Raw genomic sequence first — 21,405 nt, 5'->3', positions numbered from 1 at the left:
TTATATTATATTAGCAAGTATTAAATGTTTTATATAATGTAATGAGGCTGACCAAATTTTGTATAAATATTTCAGAATATGAATTGATAAAATAGGTTTTAACTGGGGGCACCTCGGTGGCTCAGTCGGTTAATCGCCTGAATCTTGATCTCAGTTCAGGTCTTGATCTTAGATTTGTGAGTTCAAGCCCCATGTTTGTCTCCACACTGGGTGTGGAGCCTACTTAAAAAAAAAAATTGATTTAACTAATTAATTGAATAATGAACACTAGATCTGAAGTATGAAATGGAATGCCTACAATTTTTATCCATGAGATTTAGCCATCATACTATTTTTTTTGAAGATTTTTAAAATTTATTTGAAAGAGCATGAGCAGGGGTGAGGCAGAGGGACAGAGGGAAAGGAGAAGCTGACTCCCCACTGAGCAGGGAGCCAAAGGCAGGCACTTAACCAACTGGGCCACCCAGGCGCCCCTAGCCATAGTTTTAAGCAATTATAATTTCACTTCAAAAATCCTTGTTATCTATATTGCTTTTCTTGTTCAAAAGTGCTCTTTGTTTTAAGCTAACAACATGTTCCAGCATGTCCTGGGGGTTGGTATTAAGAAGGACTGAAGGAAAAGTGCTTCTGCTAAAATATTTTAATTGTTGAAGCAGGCTTTGGGACTCATGGAGGACACTTATATACTCGTCTTGCTGTAGAGTATGCCGTGGAAAATCTTTGTAAATACCTGGGGTTACTCGTCACCTGGTTTGAAGACCTCTGTACTATACATGTGATAAGGATCTGACCCTAGATTGTAACAGTGGTATTGGGTTAGGAGACTGATTTGATATATTCTAAAGGCACTTGATGGCTCATTAGCTACTGGATTGAAAGATGAGTCAAAAATAATTCTTAAGATTTCTACCTGAGAAGTAAGATAGATTGTTGATGCCATTCGTTGCATAGGGAAAGTAATATAACCAGCAGGTTTTGGAAAAGTGGGGATGGAGTTCTCTTTACTACAACTTTAATATGGAAATGTTCAGTAAGTCAAAGCACAAAAGAAGGGTCAAATTTACAGTTATAAATTTAGGCGATGTTAGTATATAGGTGGATGAATACTATCTAATGGAAAGTTTTCGACAAAAAGGTAGAGGTCTGATAATGGAACCTTGGGAAACCCAAATTTAGAAGGTGGAGAAAAGGGAAAGTGTTGGGGAATTACAATTAGAAACGAAATCTCCTCCCAACCCAGAAAACCTCTGCACAAAGATAGAAGAGAAAGAAAAGTTTTATTACTGAATAAGCTTTAATCCTGAAAGTCATGGCGTCACAAGCAATCTGCTAAGAGATTGCAAAGACAGAAAGAGATCTCACCCTTTTATATGGCCAGTCAGATTCAACCCATTACATAATGTTCTCAAGATAAACAGTAGCTAGTCCTCAAGTAAGAGGACTCAGCAGCACCCTTTGTCACACATAATTTATTCTAAATTCACTTGGTAATTGGAGTGACCATCTGCGTTAGCTAATTGGCATTATCCATAGGAAAAACAGACTTCTCGTATCTTTATGATAGGAGATAGTTTTGCAACTTGGGAGCTGAGGCACCTGCCAGAAGTTAAACTCTTACCTCCCACAAAAATTGGGAGGTCAAGGTGCTACTTGTTTGATGATTACATTCTGGAGAGATGGTCCCCAGGTTCTTGAGAAAGACATTCTTGGATCATAAAGCTGGCAAAAGGCTTTTATAAGCAAAAGCGCTTTTTTTTTTTTTTTAAATATATACATTTCAAAGAGACAAAGAATTTACAGTGAGTGGTAAGTTTCCTAAAGTAAATGCTCTAAGAAAAGAGGAGGAAGTCTTTTCCCTCATTTTCAACAGCGAGAATTATTTTTTTCTTTTTTGATTTGTATTTATCCTTACATGGGAGAGAGAAAACCAGCCTTGGAGATGAGGGGGGAAATTGTAGACAGTGCTTTTATGAAAACCGAAGGAAAAGACTGTTTTGCAAGTGTTGGGGGGATAGAATGTCTTCAAGAAGGTTATATTCCATTTGTGAGATAAAACATACATTTAAGAATAACATAACTATGTGAAAAATTTTTTGAAACTAAATGTAAAAAATAGCCTGGCTAACTGTATAGTATGGACAATAAATGTTATAGAAATTCAGTAGCATGAGGTCATTAAGACCTTGAGTAGCAGAGGAAGATCTGTGGAAGTGAGGAAACTTAAATTGGATTTTGAAGGAGAGATTAAATTTAAGTAAATCACATGTTAATCTCATTAGTCTAAAATAGATCTTTGTCACTGTCCTCTGTAATGAGGGTAAACTTAGCAATGGAACCATGATATTCACAGTCCATTAGACAAAATCCTCCCTTGGATAGTGTTGATACTTGAATAGACAATGACACCATTTTCCCCTCTGACTTTCTATTTTCTGTGTTTCCTGTCATAATCGCCCTCCTTCTGATGAACAAGTTCTTTCTTTTATCTTTATAGCTTCAAGTCTTGTTTCAGTTTAGAAGCCATTTTTTTTTCCCTCTAGGGAGACTTACCTCGATTCATTTAAAGCTTTAACTTGCAAAGAGCATTCCCCCCTCCCCGCCCCCCAGTTCCTGGAAGGTACTTTGCAGTTAACTTTGGGGTTACTTCTAAAGACAAAAATAAATTTTTTGGATTGAGTTATCTTTGTGTGCCAGAGGTTCCCAAGACCACCCTCGGGTTTGATGACTCACTGGGAGGACTCATAAGGCTCAGCATACAGTCATACTCATGGCTATGATTCATTTCAGAGAAAGGTATAAAGCAGAATCCGTGAAGGCAAAAGCCATTTGGGGCAAAACATGGAGGAAACCAAGCACGAAGCTTCCAAGGTTCCTCTCCCAGAAGTCACACGGGACACGTTAAATTCCCCCAGCCGTGAATCCTGACAGCATACTCTCTGCCTGGCATATACCAAAATTCCAGACTCCCAGAAGGAAAGCAGTGTTCAGTATAAACCATATTGTTTGCAGAGACAGTTTAGGCCCAGTGAGCTACTCTTCTCCCTTAGGGAACTGTGGCAACCACTCTGAAATCAAAGTTCCCAGGCATCAGGCAGTTGTCAACATTGCAAGCGAGGTTTTTGAGGATGGCAGCCTTGGGCCTGCTTGTGATAACTCTTTTCTGTATACCCTGTCTTTTCAGTCCAGTGATTTTCAGGTAAAATCAAGAGTTGGCCTGTCAAGTAACTTTTTTTTTTAATGAAGTGTAGTTGATACACGTTACGTTAGTTTCAGGTGTACAACGTTGTGATTCAAGAAGACTATGTGTTATACTTTGCTCACCACAACTGTACCTCCTGTCACCATACAACCCTATCACAATTCAGGTAACTGTCTTATAAATGCTTTTCGCATATTGCAGGTATGCTCCAGAATCACTGACAGAGAGCAAGTTTTCTGTGGCTTCAGATGTTTGGAGCTTTGGAGTGGTTCTGTATGAACTTTTCACATATATTGAGAAGAGTAAAAGTCCCCCAGCGGTTAGTGTGCTTTTTATTTATTTTCGACTTTTCCTAACATGAGAAAAGCTTTTTCCAAAGAATAATAGTAAGCTTAGGACTCATTGTAGAGCCTCTTATTGCTTATTTGTTAAGACAACATCCAACAAAGTAACACTAAACTTATTCATTAAATTAACTTGCATTTTTAAAAGGGAGGGGGTTGGAAAGGAAAACAAACAAGTAAATAAGTAAATAAAAGGGAGGGGGCTATATAGTCTCCTTGTATTATTTTTAGTAACTAATAAATTTATTCATTCTAGAAATTATTGAAAAAGTTAAATGTTTAAAAATAATTTTCCCTGTTCTATCTAGAATTTTTTTAATGAAGGAAACCATGAAAAAGAAAATAAAAATCATCTCTAATTCATCTTCTTAAGATAACCATTTTAATGTTGTATGTTTTCTTCCAGGCTTTTAAAAATTTTATATCTTTTATACAATAAAGGTCATACTGTATAGTTTGCTATCCTGCTTTTTCATTAAGTCCTACAGCATGGATATTTTACCTATATTAGTAAATATTTTCTACAAATATGACTTCTAACTTCCAGGTAGCATTTTATCATAAGGATATAATTTCTGGACAGTTCTTTTCCATTTTTCAGTCTTAATTTTAAGTAATACTTCAGTGAACATAGTGAACATCCTTATGTATAAATATTTATCTCGTCACCTTAGAATGAAAGTGTAATTCTAGATAAAAGATTATGAACTCTTTTAAAGGTTTTTGATTATCTCAAAATGCTTTCCAGAAAACTTGTACCAGATTTTACTCTCAATGATAGTGCATAAGAGTTTACGTTTTACCATTTGTACCATTTGCCAGTATTGACCATTATATGTTTATGCAGTTTTGTCAAATTGATAGAAGTTATATTTATTTGATTTTAATTTGTACTTCTATTAGTGTGATTGAGTACATATTTATTGGATATTTGGAGTATATGTATGTGTGTGCATTATCTCATGTGCCTTGCCCATTTTTATATTCATAATTTTCCTTACCTGCTTATAAGAACACTCTATAACTCTCTATAAATAAACGATGTGTTCATCATAAATATTTCTCTAGCTTATAGTTCAGACTTTAATTTGAGGAATTTTTAACATATGAACTGATGATTGCATTTATGCTTAAATATGCATTCTGCATTATCTTTTTATTATGTCCTCTTTTACAGTCAACATTTTATTTCAGCTGAAATATAATATGATATGTTAAAACAACAATGAAAAAAAGTAAATATGTTTTAGTTCGCTTATTTCGGGCCCTTCTCAGGGAATTTGTGCCAAGTATATTATAGTTATGGAAATGGCATGATAGGAGTTCCACATTCAATTGTCTTTTCTGAAATATGATTGAAAAGAAAGGTTTTGATGCCCAAAATAGTTTGTTCTTAAAAGCTCTCAAACATATAAGAAGACATACATAAAGAAAATTTTTCACGCTTACTAGAAGTTGGGAAAGCTGGTTCAATTTAAATATACAAAAAAAAAAAAATCTCATTGAAAAGTGGGTTTGTATTACAGGAATTTATGCGTATGATTGGCAATGACAAACAAGGACAGATGATTGTGTTTCATTTGATAGAACTCCTAAAGAATAATGGAAGATTACCAAGACCAGATGGATGTCCAGATGAGGTAACCAAAAAAACCCCTTTTTTATCCACATTCATGAGGTGTTTTTATTTCCTTTTTACACAGGGATTTCAGGTCACTTTATGACATTTAATTTGCTGAGCTCTCGGATAAATAGCATCATCATATGACTGTGGATCTAGGCATAACCATGACATTTGCCTACATAGGAGAATTAAGTGGGAGTTCTCAATTCATGTCTTCCACCAATTAAAAGATGGCACTTTATGTTCATTGTAATTGTTTTATTTTCTCTTTTCTAGATTTATTTGATCATGACAGAATGCTGGAACAATAATGTCAATCAACGCCCCTCTTTTAGAGACCTAGCTCTTCGAGTTGATCAAATAAGGGACAACATGGCTGGATGAAAGAAATGAACTTCACTCTGAGACCAAAATAGACTTACAGAACAAAGTTTTGTATTTTACATTACTGTGGACTATTATTACATATACCATTGTTATGTATGTCATGATGCTAGCCAGCAAAGATGTGGAAATATCCGTTCAAAACTTTCAAAGTTTAGTGAGTTTTCTTCATGAGGACATCAGTGAAAAGACTTGATGAAAGTCCTTAGCAAAGAATTTTGTAAAAAGTTTTACAAACCTTATCAGTCAGTTAACATAACTTTTCTTTGGCAAAAGAAAATAATAGGCTTTTTTTCAACTCAGAATTTTGAAAGATGAAAAAATTGTAAATTTTGCAATGCTAAAGATGCACAGAATATGTATGTACAGTTTTTACCACAGTGAATGTATAAAACCTTGGCATCTTGTGTGATGTTTTACACAGGGGCTGGTATTCATTGGTAATGTTTCCTAATTTTTCCATAGTTGATATACAATAATGTCTCTATACAAATTATGATCCTCAGAGAATTGAATAAGCACCTTGTGTTCCTGTTCATCTGTATCACTGGCCAGCAATATAAGCAGATGTACACTTTTAGCTTGTAGTTCTATGTACTGTAAATATTTTTCAAAGCAAAGGGAACAAATGTTTAGTTTCATTTGTATAGGAAATTTCCCTGACCCTAAAGAATACATTTTGAAATGGAACAAGTTTACAAAGATATAACACAATCTATTTTCTTATTTGTCTCCCTTGTATCTGTTTGTGGTGAGTATGTTTTTAAAATAGAACTATCTCCAAATTTTTCTAAGACTACAGTGAATAGTTTTCTTTTAAAATTTTGAGATTACGAATGCCAGGAATATTGTCATCCATTTAGCTGTTGGCTGCTAATAAGATTTTCAATCCCTGGGACCTTTGGTCATGCATTAAATTTAAGAGTAAGCCATAAAAGAGATTGTTTTTTAAATGTATGTGCTTATTAAAGATGCATAATAGATTAGGAATTTTTTTCTAAAGAATATATATTTTAGGGGTTTCAGAAATCTCTTGCAGTCGTAGAAAATATTTCCTTTTGTTAGATTCTCAAATACAAGGGAGAAATGAGGATAAATTGGTGAAAAAGTATGCTTGTTAATTTTATTCAAGAATGCCAGTAGAAAATTCATAATGTATGTCTTTAAGACGAATGAGAGATACATATTTTCAATTAAGTATAAAGAGTTATTTGTTGTTATGTCCTTTGTTTTAGTGCTATTCCAAAGTGGAAACCATACCTAAAATATGGTGGTGGGGGGTTGTGTGTGTTATTTATACAAAGTTTAAAATACTTAGTATTTCAGTTAAAAAGAAAATAGTTTATTTTCAGTGGTATATGCTATTTTTTTAAACTTGTACTTAAAACTTTTGATTATCTATTTTTTGGAGCTGGCTTTGAAATGCAAATTATGTAAGAAAAAATTGCCTCACACGTAAAATTTGAGATTTTTTGGTTGGAAGGAAGGAAAGGGAAGAAATGCTTTTTACATTATCTTGAAAGCATTTCAGTAGTTACCAAATGCAGTAAGCATCTAAAATGATAGAATATTAGATTTTAAATAAGATTTCTGATATTTTAATGAAAGTTGAATATAATTTTTATTTAATTCGTGGACTCCTCAAGGGTCTATATACATAATGCAATTAAGAGATCTTCCGTGCTGCTACTTTTCAAGTCAAAAGTAGCATATCGTACAATATGCTTGATTTCAGAAACTTAAGTACTTAAAAAGCAGATTTTTAAAGGTTTATAACATTTTGTTTGTTTTTAAAACAAAGGTATTAATTAGATTGCTTAAATTTTTTTTCTCTTAATGTTTCAGTTTTTGGTTTTAGGGAAAATAATCCCACATAAACATTCTGAAGTTTTTAGAGTGGGATGACTACCTTATTGTAAAATTCCTAAGTTTGCAAGAGAATTATTATTCATTGAAGATTTGCGATGTTTTAAATTTTTATTCTGACTGTGCATAAAAAGAAGTTAACCTGCAGCTGTTCAGTTGGTTCTGCACAAGAAATAGGTAAGTAATTATTGTACCAGTTAATGCCAAAATGTTTCTTCCAATTAATATTCTTTAGAAATGAGGGTAAAGATTTTCTTAGAATTCTGTAATTCTGTAAATATTTCAGTACATTAAGTTATATAATCTTTATATAAATAATGCTCTACATCCATGGCTACTTTGGGAAATAGTCACTTTCACATGTTACCCATATATATGCTGCCAGTTGCACTATAATTTGCTGTGGAAAGCTGTTTTCTTACAACTTAAGACTTATGCTTTAAAGTCAAGTGAAATTTTTATCACAAATATTAACTTCTGATATTTAACTTTTATTTAAATACTTTTATTGTGGAGTAGAAATAAGAAAGTACCTACAGTTCTATACCTGGGGAGCCGTTCTCCGTGGGAGTAGAGTAGCGTTATGTGGTCCGCTTATTGAGACTGTGTTATTTTCTTTATTGTGCCTTTAGCATGTTTCCACAAAATTGAAATATTGGTGTAATAAATATTCAGGAGTTATTTTCTTTTTTATTGTCACCTAACCAAGGAAGTGTGGGGGGTTATACACACTGATATAGGGATATGAAGAGAAAGCCTTTTGTAAAAAATAGTGAACTTATCTTTTGATTTTTTTAAGAAGCGCTTCCTAAGATTGTTAACAACTAATGTGCTCTTTATGAACGTCGTTGTATCCACTCCAGTTCTGGTATTTAAATTATTTCTAATGAAAGGGTTTTTTTTCTAATTTTTCAGTATAACTTATTACAGATCTTTCAGTTTGCTGTATTAGAATAAATAATAACAGTAAGTATAAGTCAGCAGGATTATCCAAACAAAAGATTGGTTATATGTGATAAGCCTCATTTTATTTAAGAAAAAAAATATCAGAGTATGGATCTGAGAAAATTTTTCATGTTTACTCACAGATTTGGGTTGGCTCTACTTAATTTCAAGATAATTAGCACTAAGTGTTTCATGATGCTGACAGGAATATTTAGAGAGATTTCAGAATGACAAAAGAGAATTTAAAAACTTTCATATTAATCAAATTCATGTAATATGCATATCAGATAGCCTTTAACTTTTAATATGAATCAAATTTTTAGTAAAGTGTACATTATATCCTAAATATTAAAATATTTAATTTTGTAATCTTACCAATTTTGTTTTACTTTATTACAGTATGTTGTCTTTTAGATTAAGAAGTTAATTTCTATTGTACTTATGCCATATGGGATTGCTTGGTTGGTGCAGGCCCTAAAATACTGTTCTTTTTCAGTCTTCCAAATTTATAAGGAAATGCTTTGTCTCCAACTGAAACACCAGTCATGTAAAGTTGTTAATGGTCATTATTCCATCATAAGTCCTTTCTTTGCATAGCAAATTGCTTAACATCTTATTTTTGAAATAACTGTAGCATGTTTATACTTACAAGAGCATTAAAAGATCTTTTAAGGGCGCCTGGGTGGCTCAGTTGGTTAAGCGACTGCCTTCGGCTCAGGTCATGATCCTGGAGTCCCAGGATCGAGTCCCACATCAGGCTCCCTGCTCAGCAGAGAGTCTGCTTCTCCCTCTGACCCTCCTCCCTCTCATGCTCTCTGTCTCTCATTCTCTCTCTCGCAAATAAATAAAATCTTAAAAAAAAAAAAAAAAAAGATCTTTTAAGAGTCCCTGTTCCAGTTATCCATATTCTTAGATTTTTGTAAATGGTTTTAATTTTAATACTTGCCTAGGAAGTACGCCTGTAGATGCTCTTTGTTGGGGTCAAACAGGTCACCTTTGAGCAGTGTGAACAGAAGCTTAGCTTTTAGATCTGTCTGTCCGTAAATAATAATAAATAGAGCAAAGATGGCATAACAGGTATTTCAGAGGCAGCAGGTGGCTGAGAAGGCAGGTTATCAGTTGCAGATGGTAGGACATTATGAGAACAAGTACTAGAAACACAAATGAAAGTATGCAATAGAAAGATTTTTTGATCAATTATCCTTTCCAGTACAGTTGTATACATAGATGAAAATGTTTAGATGCTTTTCACACACACACACACACACACACAAAAGATAGTTAAGTGGATAGTATTTTTAATGAGTAAGTTTAGGTTCTTTTATCTTTTTTATTTTTTAGTTTGGGTTCTATTAGTTTTTAATTTTTTGAAAAAGGATTTTATTTATTTAAGAGAGAGAGAGAATCAGCAGGGGAGAGGAGAAGGGGGTGAGGGAGAAGCCGACTTCCAGCTGAGCAGGGAACCCAATGGATGCAGGATTCAATCCCAGAACCCCAGGATCTGACCTGAGCCCAAGGCAGATGCGTAACCCCAGTTTAGGTTCTTTTATGCTTGGAGTATATATGAATCTCAGAGTATGAATTTTCTAGTAGCATGTAGTATAAGATTGTGAGTCAGAATTTATTTACTGAAATTAAAAATATTAGAGAGGGCGCCTGGGAGGCTCACATGGTTCAGCGTCTGCCTTCGGCTCAGGTCATGATCCCAGGGTCCTGGGATCGAGTCCCGCATCGGGCTCCCTGCTCCTTGGGAGCCTGCTTCTCCCTCTGCCTCTCTCTCTCTGTCTCTCATGAATAAATAAATAAAATCTTTAAAATAAAAATAAAAATAAAATATTAGAGATTAAGGAAACCGTAGAGAAGGGAAAAGGGAGGTAATTCAAAGACAGTTGAGAACCATTGCTCTAGAGGGCACTCATATGGACGTGGGCCAAACCAGCACGACCTCAGAAATGACCTCATGAAAGGGAAGATATGTCAGTGTCAGAACAGCTGAGAGTATGAGATCTTTAAGCAAATATTCCAGATACTGTATCTGAATTAAGAATTAGCTGACATGTAATCTTTCTGAAAAGTCATCTGATTTTAACCTCTCTAGAATTTAAAGGTTTTTTCTTAACAGATACAAAAATTGGGTCTCCTTCAGTGGAGATAAAGCCCTGAGTACCATTTTGTTGTCTTGTTTTTACATTTCGCAATAAATAAGATTAAATAATCCTCTCAAAAAACTTAACAGGGTATTTTGATAATATGCACCATATTAACAATTTGTTTCTTGGTCAGACAAGGAGATAATAAAGTACTTTTTGATATTAAAACCATGTCCTATTACTGTATATTAAAGTCAAAAATAAAATTTCCACAGAGAAAAAGGAAAGAAACAAGCAATGCCAAGTAAAGATCATACTTACTCTATGAAATTTACCCAGAAGACAAAGTGCTCATGTTTGACAGAAAAATGCTACAGTGTTTGGTCTGGTCTGCTTTGATAGCCATCCTGTTGGGTGTGATGTGCTCTAGCAATGTGGTTTTGATTTGCGTTTCACTATAATGACGAATGATGTTGGTTATCTTTTCATGTGCAATTTATTGGCCGTTTGTGTATCTTTGGGGAAATGTCTAAGTCCTTTGCCCATTTTTAAAATTGAGTTTTGTGTTGTTAAGTTATAGGAGTTCTTTTATTCTGGATATGAACCCCTCAGCAGATACATAATTTGCAAGTATTTTTTCCCATTCTTTGGGTTACCATTTTACTCTGTTGACTTGTGTCCTGTGAAGCACAAAAGTTTTCAATTTTGATGTATTCCAATTTATCTCTTCTTTTGGTGTCATATCCAAGAAATCATAGCAAATCCAGTGTCGTGAAGCTTTTTCTCTATGTTTTCTTCCAAGTATTTTATAGCTTTGGCTCTTACATTTATGTGTTCAATCCATTTTGAGTTCATTTTTTCATATGGTGTAAGGTAAGGGTCCAACTTCATTTTTTTCCATGTGGATTTCCAGTTTTCCCAGCAACATTTGTGGAAGAGTGTCCTTTCCCCATTGAATGATCTTGGGGCACCCATGTTGAAAAATCATTTGACCATATATGTGAGAGTTTATTTCTGTTTTATTCCAATAGTCTATATGTTTGTCTTTATGCTGGGACCATACCGTATTGATTACTAGTAGTTTTTGCAGTAAGTTTTGAAATCAGGAAGTGTGAGCCCTCCAACTTTGTTGTTCTTTTTCAAAATTGTTTTGTCTTTTTGTTGTCCCTTGAGATTCCATGTGAATTTTAAAATGGGTTTTTCTACTTCTGCAAAATCTAGATTTTTGCAGATCTTGGGGTTTTAATAGGGATTGCATTAAATCTGTATATCACTTTGGGAACAGGTAGTACCCTCTTATGTGGATTATCTCATTTTATCCGTACAATTGGTAGGTACTATTATTTTTCTCATTTTAAGTGTGTGGAAACTGAAGTTTAGCAATATACGATAAATTCCAAGTCCCACGTGTAGAACGAAGAGATGCTGCAATTTGAACACAGGCAGTCTGACTCCAGTGCCAAAGTTGATAACCGTTTCGCTATGTTGCCTTTCACAGCTTTGGCCGTGCACATATAAAGCAGCAATAAACTTAGATAAGCTTTCTGCAGTGATCCATGGTTATATTGTCCAGGTGGCAAGATGACAAAATCATTTCAGTTCCCAGTAGAAATTATTTGAATATATTTTTAGTTGTGTTGCTACACATCCTATGCTCCAAACAAAAGAATTTAAGTGGAAAACAATTTGATAAAATATAGAAAGTAAGTCTTTGTGGAAGGAGCAGCGTAAGGGACCATAATGCCTTTTCCTAGATGTTGAGGGAAAGTTGAAAGTAAATGAATTTTTTTAAAAGTTTGGACTGGATGACCTTTGCCTTTGAGAGTACTCTGCCAAAAGACAAGGAAGTATTATTTAAATTGTACACTTTCAAGTCTAGACATACCTTGGTTGCTTGAGGAACTGAACCATGTTTTCCAAAATCATCATAATATTTGCTTCATGAAGGAGGATTACTGGAGTGTGAGAAAAGAATCAGAGATTTAGATGAAACCATTTTGTAGCTGGGGAAGCTAAATCCAAAGCAGTTACCTTAACTTGCCAATGTCACGGATCTAGTCAGGAGCAAAGCCAGACTAGAGCCCAGGTCTTTTGACTCTGATTGATGCTTATTATACTCAATGTGCTGAATTACCTTATTCTTAAAGAAATGTGCCAAGGTTGTAAGCAAACCATAAACTGATTTAATCTTTTAACAAATCTTTTTTTGAGGACCTACACAGAACAAGGCACTATGCTGAACATTGTTGGTGAACAAAAATGTTCAGATGTATCCTCGACAGATTTTTAATTGAGAAGGGACCAAGAAGTATCTAGCATTAAAGACAACTTGCAAATATATCTAGGGAAAAACCCCAGAACAGTAAGTAGCAGCACATCTCTAAAGGATGTTATGCTGATGAATTTGCAGTACAGGGATATAAGTGGTAGGTAAAAAATGAAGCTGCATCAGTTATGTATATGATATAGCAAATAGATATTTAATGTATTTGAATCAAATCAATAACCTGGGAAGAGTTAACCTACAACCAAGGCTGCAAAACTGTTTTTGTATCATGGTGAATGATCCTGAGAATTACACCAAGTAAAGCCATATGTAAATACTATTCACAGCTAGCAGTTCAAAACTCTCAGGCAGAACTTACCATATTTTCTCCACAAAACAGCCTCCCTTCTTAATGTACTTAGTCATAATAATGACACCACAATTCCCTTAAGTCATCAGAGCTCAGAACCCCTGAGTAAAAACCTTTGATTATGGTTTTCAAGCTCTTTCTATTTTTCCTTCTCACTGTCTCCTTCACCAATCTCTTCTTTTGTACTCCCTTATAAATAACTTCATGTTTAGACTATTGTAATAACCTCATTAGTCTTCCTATCTTCTCTCAGTCCTGCATGTCACTGTCAGGTCATTCTTCCCATAGCAAAGTTTTAACCATATCACTTTTCTGCTCAAGCTTTATATCTCTCCCCATTTCCTGTAGCATGGAGTCTAACACCCCAGACTGTCACCAGACACAGAGGCAGAGCCATATTTTAACATCAAAAGGGAGTCTGATGTAGGGCTTGCCGTAGTGGTTGGAGAGGAAGAAAGTACCCCCCACACCCTTTAAAGACACTATCCTTTGACCATCTTTCCACCTGTCTCCTGGTATTATTTTCACACTGCTTTCACTACCATGTTTTTGCCATAATGTTTTTTTTCTTTTTTAAAATTTTTTATTTAAATTCAATTTAGTTGACATAGAGTGTATTACTAATTTCAGGGGTAGAATTTAGTGATTCATCAGTTGCATACAACACCAGTGCTCATTACATCAAGTGTCCTCCTTAATGCCCATCACCCAATTACCCCATCCCCCCACCCATCTCCCCTCCAGCAACCCTCAGTTTGTTTCCTGGAGTTAAGTGTCTCTTATGGTTTGTTTCCCTCTCTATTTTCATCTTATTTTTCCTTACCTTCTGCTATGTTCATCTGTGTTGTTTCTTAAATTCCACACGTGAGTGAAATCATATGGTATTTGTCTTTCTCTGACTTATTTTGCTTAGCATAATACCCTCTAGTTCCAGCCATGTCGTTGAAATTGCAAGATTTCATTCTTTCTGATGGCTGAGTAATATCCCATTGTATTTATATACCACATCTTCTTTATCCATTCATTTGTTGATGGACGTCTGGACTCTTTCCATATTTGGGCTATTGTGGACATTGCTGCTATAAACATTGGGGTACATGTGAACCTTCAAATCACTATGATTGTATCCTTTGGATAAATACCTAGAAGTGCAATTGCTAGGTAATAGGGTAGTTCTATTTCTAACTTTTTGAGGAAACTCCATACTGTTTTCCAGAGTGGCTGCACCAGTTTGCATTCTCATCAACAGTGGAAGAAAGTTCCCCTTTCTCCTCATCCTTGCCAACACCTGTTGTATCCTGAGTTGTTAATTTAAACCATCCTGACCAATGTAGGTGGTATTTCATTGTGTTTTTGATTTGTATTTCCCTGATGCCGAGTGATGTTGAGCACTTTTTCATGTGTCTGTTAGCCATTTGGATGTCTTCTTTGTAGAAATGTCTGTTCATGTCTTCTGCCCATTTCTTGACTGGATTTTTTGGGTTTTGGGTGTTGAGTTTGGTAAGTTCTTTATAGATTTTGGATACTAGCCCTTTATCTGACATGTCATTTGCAGATATCTTCTTCCATTCCATAGGTTGCCCTTTAGTTTTGTTGAATGTTTCCTTTGCTGTGCAAAAGCTTTTTATCTTGATGAAATCCCAATAGTTCATTTTTGCCTTTGTTTCTCTTGCCTTTGGAGACGTGTCTAAGCAAGAAGTTGCTGCAGCCAAGGTCAAAGAGGTTGCTGCATGTGTTCTCCTCTAGGATTTTGATGGATTCCTGTCTCCCATTTAGGTCTTTCATCCATTTTGAGTCTAGTTTTGTGTATGGTGTAAAAAAGTGGTCCAGTTTCATTCTTCTGCATGTGGCTGTCCAATTTTCCCAACACCGTTTGTTAAAGAGACTTTTTTCCATTGGATATTCCTTCCTCCTTTGTCGGAGATTAGTTGACCATAGAGTTAAGGGTCCATTTCTGGGTTCTCTATTCTGTGTCTTTTTTTGTGCCAGAATCATACTGTCTTTTTTTTTTTTTTAAAGATTTTATTTATTCATTTGAGACAGAGAGATACAGAGAGAGAGCATGAGCAGGGGGAGAGGCAGAAGCAGGCTCCCTGCTGAGCCAGGAGCCCATTGCGGGACTCCATCCCAGGACCCTGGGATCATGACCTGGGCCGAAGGCAGACGCTTAACCATCTGAGTCACCCAGGTGCCCCAGAATCATACTGTCTTGATTGATTACAGCTTTGTAAATACAGCTTGAATTCTGGCATTGTGATGCCTCCAGCTTTGGTTTTCTTTTTCAACATTCCTTTGGCTATTCGGGGTCTTTTCTGGTTCCATACAAATTTTAGGTTTGTTTGTTCCAGCTCTGTGAAAATTGCTTGATGGTATTTTGATAGGGATGCATTGAATGTATAGATTGCTTTGGGGTAGCATAGACATTTTAGCAATGTTTGTTCTTCAAATCCATGAGCATGGAATGTTTTTCCATTTCTTAATGTTTTCCTTAATTTCATTCCTAAGTGTTTTATAGTTTTCAGAGTACAGGTCTTTGGTTAGATTTATTCCTAGGTATCTTACGGTTTTTGGTGCAATTGTAAATGGGATCAATTCCTTCATTTCTTTTTCTTCTGACTCATTGTTAGTGTATAGAAGTACACCTGACTTCTGTGCATTGATTTTACATCCTAGGACTTCCAGTACTATGTTGAACAACAGTTTTACCGTATTCTTAACAACTGTTATGTCAACATACTTTAAATTATTGAAAAAGTACCACTTTTCAGGAGAATTATGCCCAGGAGGGATAACTCTCTCTGCTCCCCTTATAAACCAGGCTTCTGTCATTCCAAGACCTTCAACATGGGTCCTAAACTGCCTTACCTAGATTTATTTCTTCTTATTCCTCAACAGTAACTTTCCAATCCAGCCAAACTGGTTTATTCACCATTCATTCCCTGAAAGTATCTTGCAGATTAGCCTAGAGAGGTATGGATAGAAATGGAAAGAAGTAGAAACAGATCCGACTGATGGATTGGATGGGAGGTGTGACAGAAAGGAACAAATAAAGGATGTTTCCTTGGTTTTGGTTTGATGGATGAGCTATTTACTTATGGAGGAGGAAGGAGTTTAGACAGAATTCCAGAGATGCCTATTATATTTCTAAGAGAGCTGTCACATAGGTAATCAATTAAAATAATGGATATAGTTAAGGTAACTTAAAGTGTTTTTTAGAGAAAGGAAGCAAATAGAGGATCAGGTTCGGAGACAATCTAACATTTAGAGGTTAGATAGAGGATGAGTCAGCAAAGAAAGAGTGATCAGTGAAAGAGGAAAACAAGCAGAGTGGAGTTTCATGAAAGCAAGAGAAATGTGTTTTAAGTGGGAAAAGTGGTCAATCTTTTTTTTTTTTTTTTTCCAAGAGAGAGGTAGGGAGGGGCACAGGGAAAGAGAATCTTAAGCAGGGGGCCTCCATCTCACAACCCTGAGATCATGACCTGAGCTGAAGTCAAGAGTCGGACGCTTAACTGAGCCTCCCAACTGCTCCGTGGTCAATCATTTTGAATGTTATTTACTGAAGCACTAAGTAATAGGAGCTTTGTTCACTGTATTTGGCCACAGTGAATTGATGGTAAATTCAGTATAGGTGGAGGACCGCTTCCAGACTGGATTGGGTTGAAGAGGTTATAAGGTTGGTAAGGAAGTAAAGACAGTAAGTGTAGATTACCATTTGAGAAGTTTTGCCATGAAGGGGAACAGGAAAATAAAGTGATAGTGGGCAAGAAAATATGATTCTTGGTTTTTATTTGGGACATATTACATCAAGTTTATATGCTGATGGAGTGAGCCATGAGAAAAGAGAAAGACTGATAGGGTGCAAATTATAAAGGGAGGAAGATTTTGAATGGGATCCAGAGCACAAGAGAGAAATGAGTCCTTAATACATCAGGGACCCTTCTCCATTTATAACAAGGGAAGATGGTAAAATGCAGTAAATACAGGTGGGTTTGTAGATTTGATTATAGAAACATGAGAGCATTTTGCTGTGATTAACTCTGTATTCTATTCTACTTAACTTTGAAGTGAAATTACTACGCAAAACTGGTAATTTGATGGTACACCCATGTCTGGTTTGATTACTGTATTTTTTTAAAGAATTATTTATTTATTTTAGAGCAAGTGCACCGGAGTTTGGGGGGTGCAGAGGGAGAGAATCTCAAGCAGACTCCCTGCTGAGTGTGGAGCCCGATGTGGGGCTCAGTCTCACGACCCCTGAGATCATGACCTGAGCTGTAGTCACGAGTCAGACACTTAACTGACTGAGCCACCCAGGTGCCCCTTTTCTTTCTTTTTGATTTGCTTGAAAGATAATTGGGATGAGCCGAGCCATTCATCCCCCATCTTCCACTGCTGCTCTCCTCCTTCATTCCACTTCTTCTCCTACCCCAGTGGCCATGGCCATTCTTGGCATCCCCTATGAGTGATGGTATCTCATCATGGCAGACCATAGAGATAATGAGCTTCAAGGCTATCACAAGAAAAGATGGGGGAGCACAAGAAGATCAACTACTGTCTTAAACAGTTAAGGGAACAATTGAAAGAACTTACCAATCAGTATGAAAAGTCTGAAAATGATCCAAAGGACTATAATCACCCAAATCTGGGCAAACTGTTTATGAAGTACTTAAGAAGGTAACTGAAGAAAAATTCGTTGTTAAATGAACCAAGATATGTTGTCAGTTGTCATTGTCAGCTTGAAAAAAGTAAGCTGAGGTCAGGAACAAGAGTTGTTTTGCCTGATTACATTGATATTTGCCAAGATCCACTGGTTTACAACATGTCTCATTAAGGACATAGGGAATATTTCTTTTTGTGAAGTGGAGGGGTTATCAGAACAGATCAGAGAATTCAGAGGTAATAATAGAACTACCTCTTAAAACCTAGAATTATTGCATTATAGGGATATCTCCAAAAGGCTGTTTGTTATATGGGCCAATAGTTAAGAAAAACAATAGCAAGAGCTGCTGTTAGCCAACTGGAATACAATTTCTTAAATGTAGACCAGTATATTGGTGAAAGTGCTCATTTGATCAGAGAAATGTTTACACCAGGAATCATCAGTCATGCATTATTTTTATGGATAAAAAATGATGCCATTGGTGGATACTGGTTTCCTGGAAGTACTTCAGCTGATAGATTCAGAGGACTTTATGGAGTTACCCAAATGGAAGGATATGATACTCTGCACAGTTAAAATAATCATGGCTACAAACAAGCACAGTGGATCCTGCTTTGCTGTCTCCAGATAAATAGAGAAGATACACAATCTATCTATAAGCAAGGTTAAATAGATTAGTAGAAGCATTTATGAAGCCTTCAGATGGCTCTAATGGAGCAGACCTGAAAAATGTTGGCACTGAAGCAGTGCAATTTACATACTCACAATCCATGCTGCTCATGCGTTTGTAGTATAGAAAGACTTAATGAAAGCAATCAGAAGTAGCTGATTTAAGTAGCTAGAGTCTAAATTGGACTACAAACCTGAATTCTAAGAAGCTAGAATATAAAGTGAACTACAGATTTTTGATGGCTACCTGACACATTGGCTTAATGTAAAAATCAGTTGAAAATGTATGCAATGGAAATAATCTTATTAAATGTGTATGAATAAATTTAAAACAAAATAATAAAAAAGTATTGTGTGGTTTGTAATAGATATAGAAGTAAAAAATATAGCACAAATAGAAAAGACAAGAGGGGGAAATTAAGTACACTGTGACAAGGTTTTAAACTGCTTGTGAAGTGATATAATATTATTTGAAGGTTATCTGTGATAAAGATGCATATTGTAAACCCTAGAGTAACCACTAAATATCAAAATTAAAAATTAAGAGAAATAGCTTATTAAAGCTAATAGAAGTGATAAAATGGAATTATTAAAAAAAAAGTCAACCCAATAGAATGCAAGGAGAAAAAAAGAACAGAGATCAAATAGGACAAATAAAAAATAGCAGGAGTATAGATTTAAACCCAAATCATATTGATAATTATATTAATCAATGATCTAAACATTCCAAAAATATATATATTTTCAAATGTAATGAAAAGGCAAGAACTCAAGTATTTGCTGTTCACAAGGAACCAACTTTAAATATAAAGATGAAGATAGGCTAAAAGTAAAAAGGTGGAAAAGTCATATATAATGGAAACCCTAATCAGTAAATTGGGAATGGCTATATTAATATCAGGAATATTACCAATGATAAAGGGAGACATAATAACCAAAAGCAATTCATCAAGAAGACATGCCATGCACATAGTATCAGCATTTTGAAATACATGAAATAGAATTTAAAAGGATAGACAAATACACGATTCCAGACATTTCAACACTTCTACTAATTGATAGAACAAGAAGAACACAAGATCGGTAAATATATAGAACATTGCAATCAGCCAACTTGACCTAATTGACATTTATAGACCACTCCACCAAACAACAGCAGAATATACATTCATGTCAAGTACACATGAAATAAATGAAGCATATGCTGGGCCATAAAGCAATTCTCAAGAAATTTTAAAAGATTTAATATTCTTCTCTGTCAATAACAGAACTCAAAACATCAATAAAAGGAAGATAATTGGTACATGCTGTGAAACATAGGAAACTTGAAAAAACAAACTGAGTCAAAGAAAAGATACAAGAGAAAATGGAAGATACTTTGTAGAGGCACCTGGCTGGCTTGGTAGAGTACGTGACCCTTAATCTCAGGGTAATGAGTTCAGGTTCCACATTAGGCATGGAGCCTTCTGAAAATAGATGTATATATTGTAATGAATGAAAATAAAAATACATATGCAGGTAAGCTGTGATTAGACTGAAACTTATAGCTTTAGATTCTTCTATTAAAAAGGAATAAAGGTCTAAATAACTTCAGAAACTAGAAAACAAAGGAAATTAAATTCAAGTAAGTAAAGAGGAGGAAATAAAGCTAGAAGTATAACAAAACAGAAAAAAAAATCAACAGGGAATACCAGTGAGGGCAAAACTGCTACTTTGAAAATGCCAAAAAAATTGATAAACCTCAGGTAGAATTACCAAGAGAAAAATTTAAAAGGATATAAATTACCGAAATCAGTAATGAACGAGGGGCTATTATTCATATCCTACAGACATTTATTTTTTTATTTTTATTTTTTTGCTTGTCAAATGATCCTTTATTGAAACATTTTCCTTTGTAGTTAACTAGCTGGGCATTCCACCGCACCACTGTTGATGTCATCTATGATGTCATGAGGGTGGCGGCCGTCAACATTGCAGCCCACAGACTGGGCGGTCCCCAGGATTTCTTAATGGTTCCAGAGAGTTCTCTGGCTAAAGATCGGAGTCGCATCTGTTGGGCAATATTGACAATCTCATCAAAAGTGGTATTTCCACTGTGCTTAATGTTTTTCTGCTGCTTTCTGTCTCTTGGTGGTTCCTTGAGGGCTTTGATAATCAGGGCAGAGGCAGAAGGTACCACTTCAATCTGGGCCTGTCTGTTCTGAATGGTCAGTTTCACCATAATCCTTAGGCCCTTCCAATCACCGGTTGCCTTGGTGATGCCATCACCAACCTTTTTTGGAGACAGACCCAGCGGGCCAATCTTCGGGGCCAGGGCAGACGTGGCACCAACTTCGCCACCTCAGGTACACGACTTTGATCTCATTGGGGTCGAACTTAGGCGGCATGGCGGAGGTGGCTGGTGTCGGATGAACCCAGATTCGGGACGACCGAAGAAAGTTGCACCTTTGCCGCCCCGAGCCGAAAGCCAAAAGCTCCTACAGACATTTAAAGATAATGAAGAAAATATGAAGTTTATGCCAATAAATATGATTAAGAACTTAGACACAATTTCTTGAAAAAAAAATGCTAAAACAGACTAAAAAGTTTATAGTTAAAAACTTGAGGCAAAATAACTTCACTGAATTTTATCAAACATTTAAAGAAGAAATAATACCTTACACAGATTTTTTTTTAAAAAAAGATTTAGAGAGCATGTGTGTGTGTGGTGGGAGGGGCAGAGGGGCAGACTCTCCACTGAGTGCAGAGCCCAACTAGGGGCTCAGTCTCACAACCCTGAGATCATGACCTGAGCCAAAATCAAGAGTCAGATGCTCAACTGACTGAGCCACCCAGGCACCCCCTACACAGATTCTTTATGAAAATGAAAGAGCAAACACTTCCCAACTACCTTCATGAGGCCCCCATTGCTCTAACAACAGAACCAGAAAAAGACATAAGAAAAAAACTGTATGCCAGTATTCCTTGTAAATATTGACAGAAAAACCC

At 35.6% G+C, this 21,405-nt stretch overlaps 1 protein-coding gene and 2 pseudogenes across 3 annotated transcripts in view; 2 read left to right on the top strand and 1 right to left on the bottom strand.

Annotated features, from left to right (window-relative positions):
- JAK2 (Janus kinase 2) overlaps nt 1–8,755 on the top strand; it is a 149,155-nt gene extending 140,400 nt beyond the window's left edge. The window contains exons 23-25 of one of the 3 annotated variants that reach the window (XM_021694453.2): nt 3,401–3,518; nt 5,070–5,183; nt 5,444–8,755. In XM_021694453.2, the coding sequence (XP_021550128.1) occupies nt 3,401–3,518; nt 5,070–5,183; nt 5,444–5,551 (340 nt within the window). In that variant the 3' untranslated portion in view covers nt 5,552–8,755. Of the gene's footprint in view, nt 1–3,400; nt 3,519–5,069; nt 5,184–5,443 lie in introns of those variants that run through there. The other 2 variants (XM_021694454.2, XM_021694455.1) reach the window with 2 other exon arrangements.
- An 8,726-nt stretch (nt 8,756–17,481) lies between these two features.
- Nucleotides 17,482–18,687, top strand: LOC110584396 (annotated as a pseudogene).
- A 1,596-nt stretch (nt 18,688–20,283) lies between these two features.
- LOC110584397 lies at nt 20,284–20,876 on the bottom strand (annotated as a pseudogene).
- Between the last annotated feature and the right edge of the window lie 529 nt (nt 20,877–21,405).

The sequence above is a fragment of the Neomonachus schauinslandi genome, chromosome 13, assembly GCF_002201575.2.
Source record: "Neomonachus schauinslandi chromosome 13, ASM220157v2, whole genome shotgun sequence".
NCBI classification, from domain to species: domain Eukaryota; kingdom Metazoa; phylum Chordata; class Mammalia; order Carnivora; family Phocidae; genus Neomonachus; species Neomonachus schauinslandi.
Note: the sequence above shows the minus strand (reverse complement) of the source record. Positions and strands in the feature narration are given on the sequence as shown.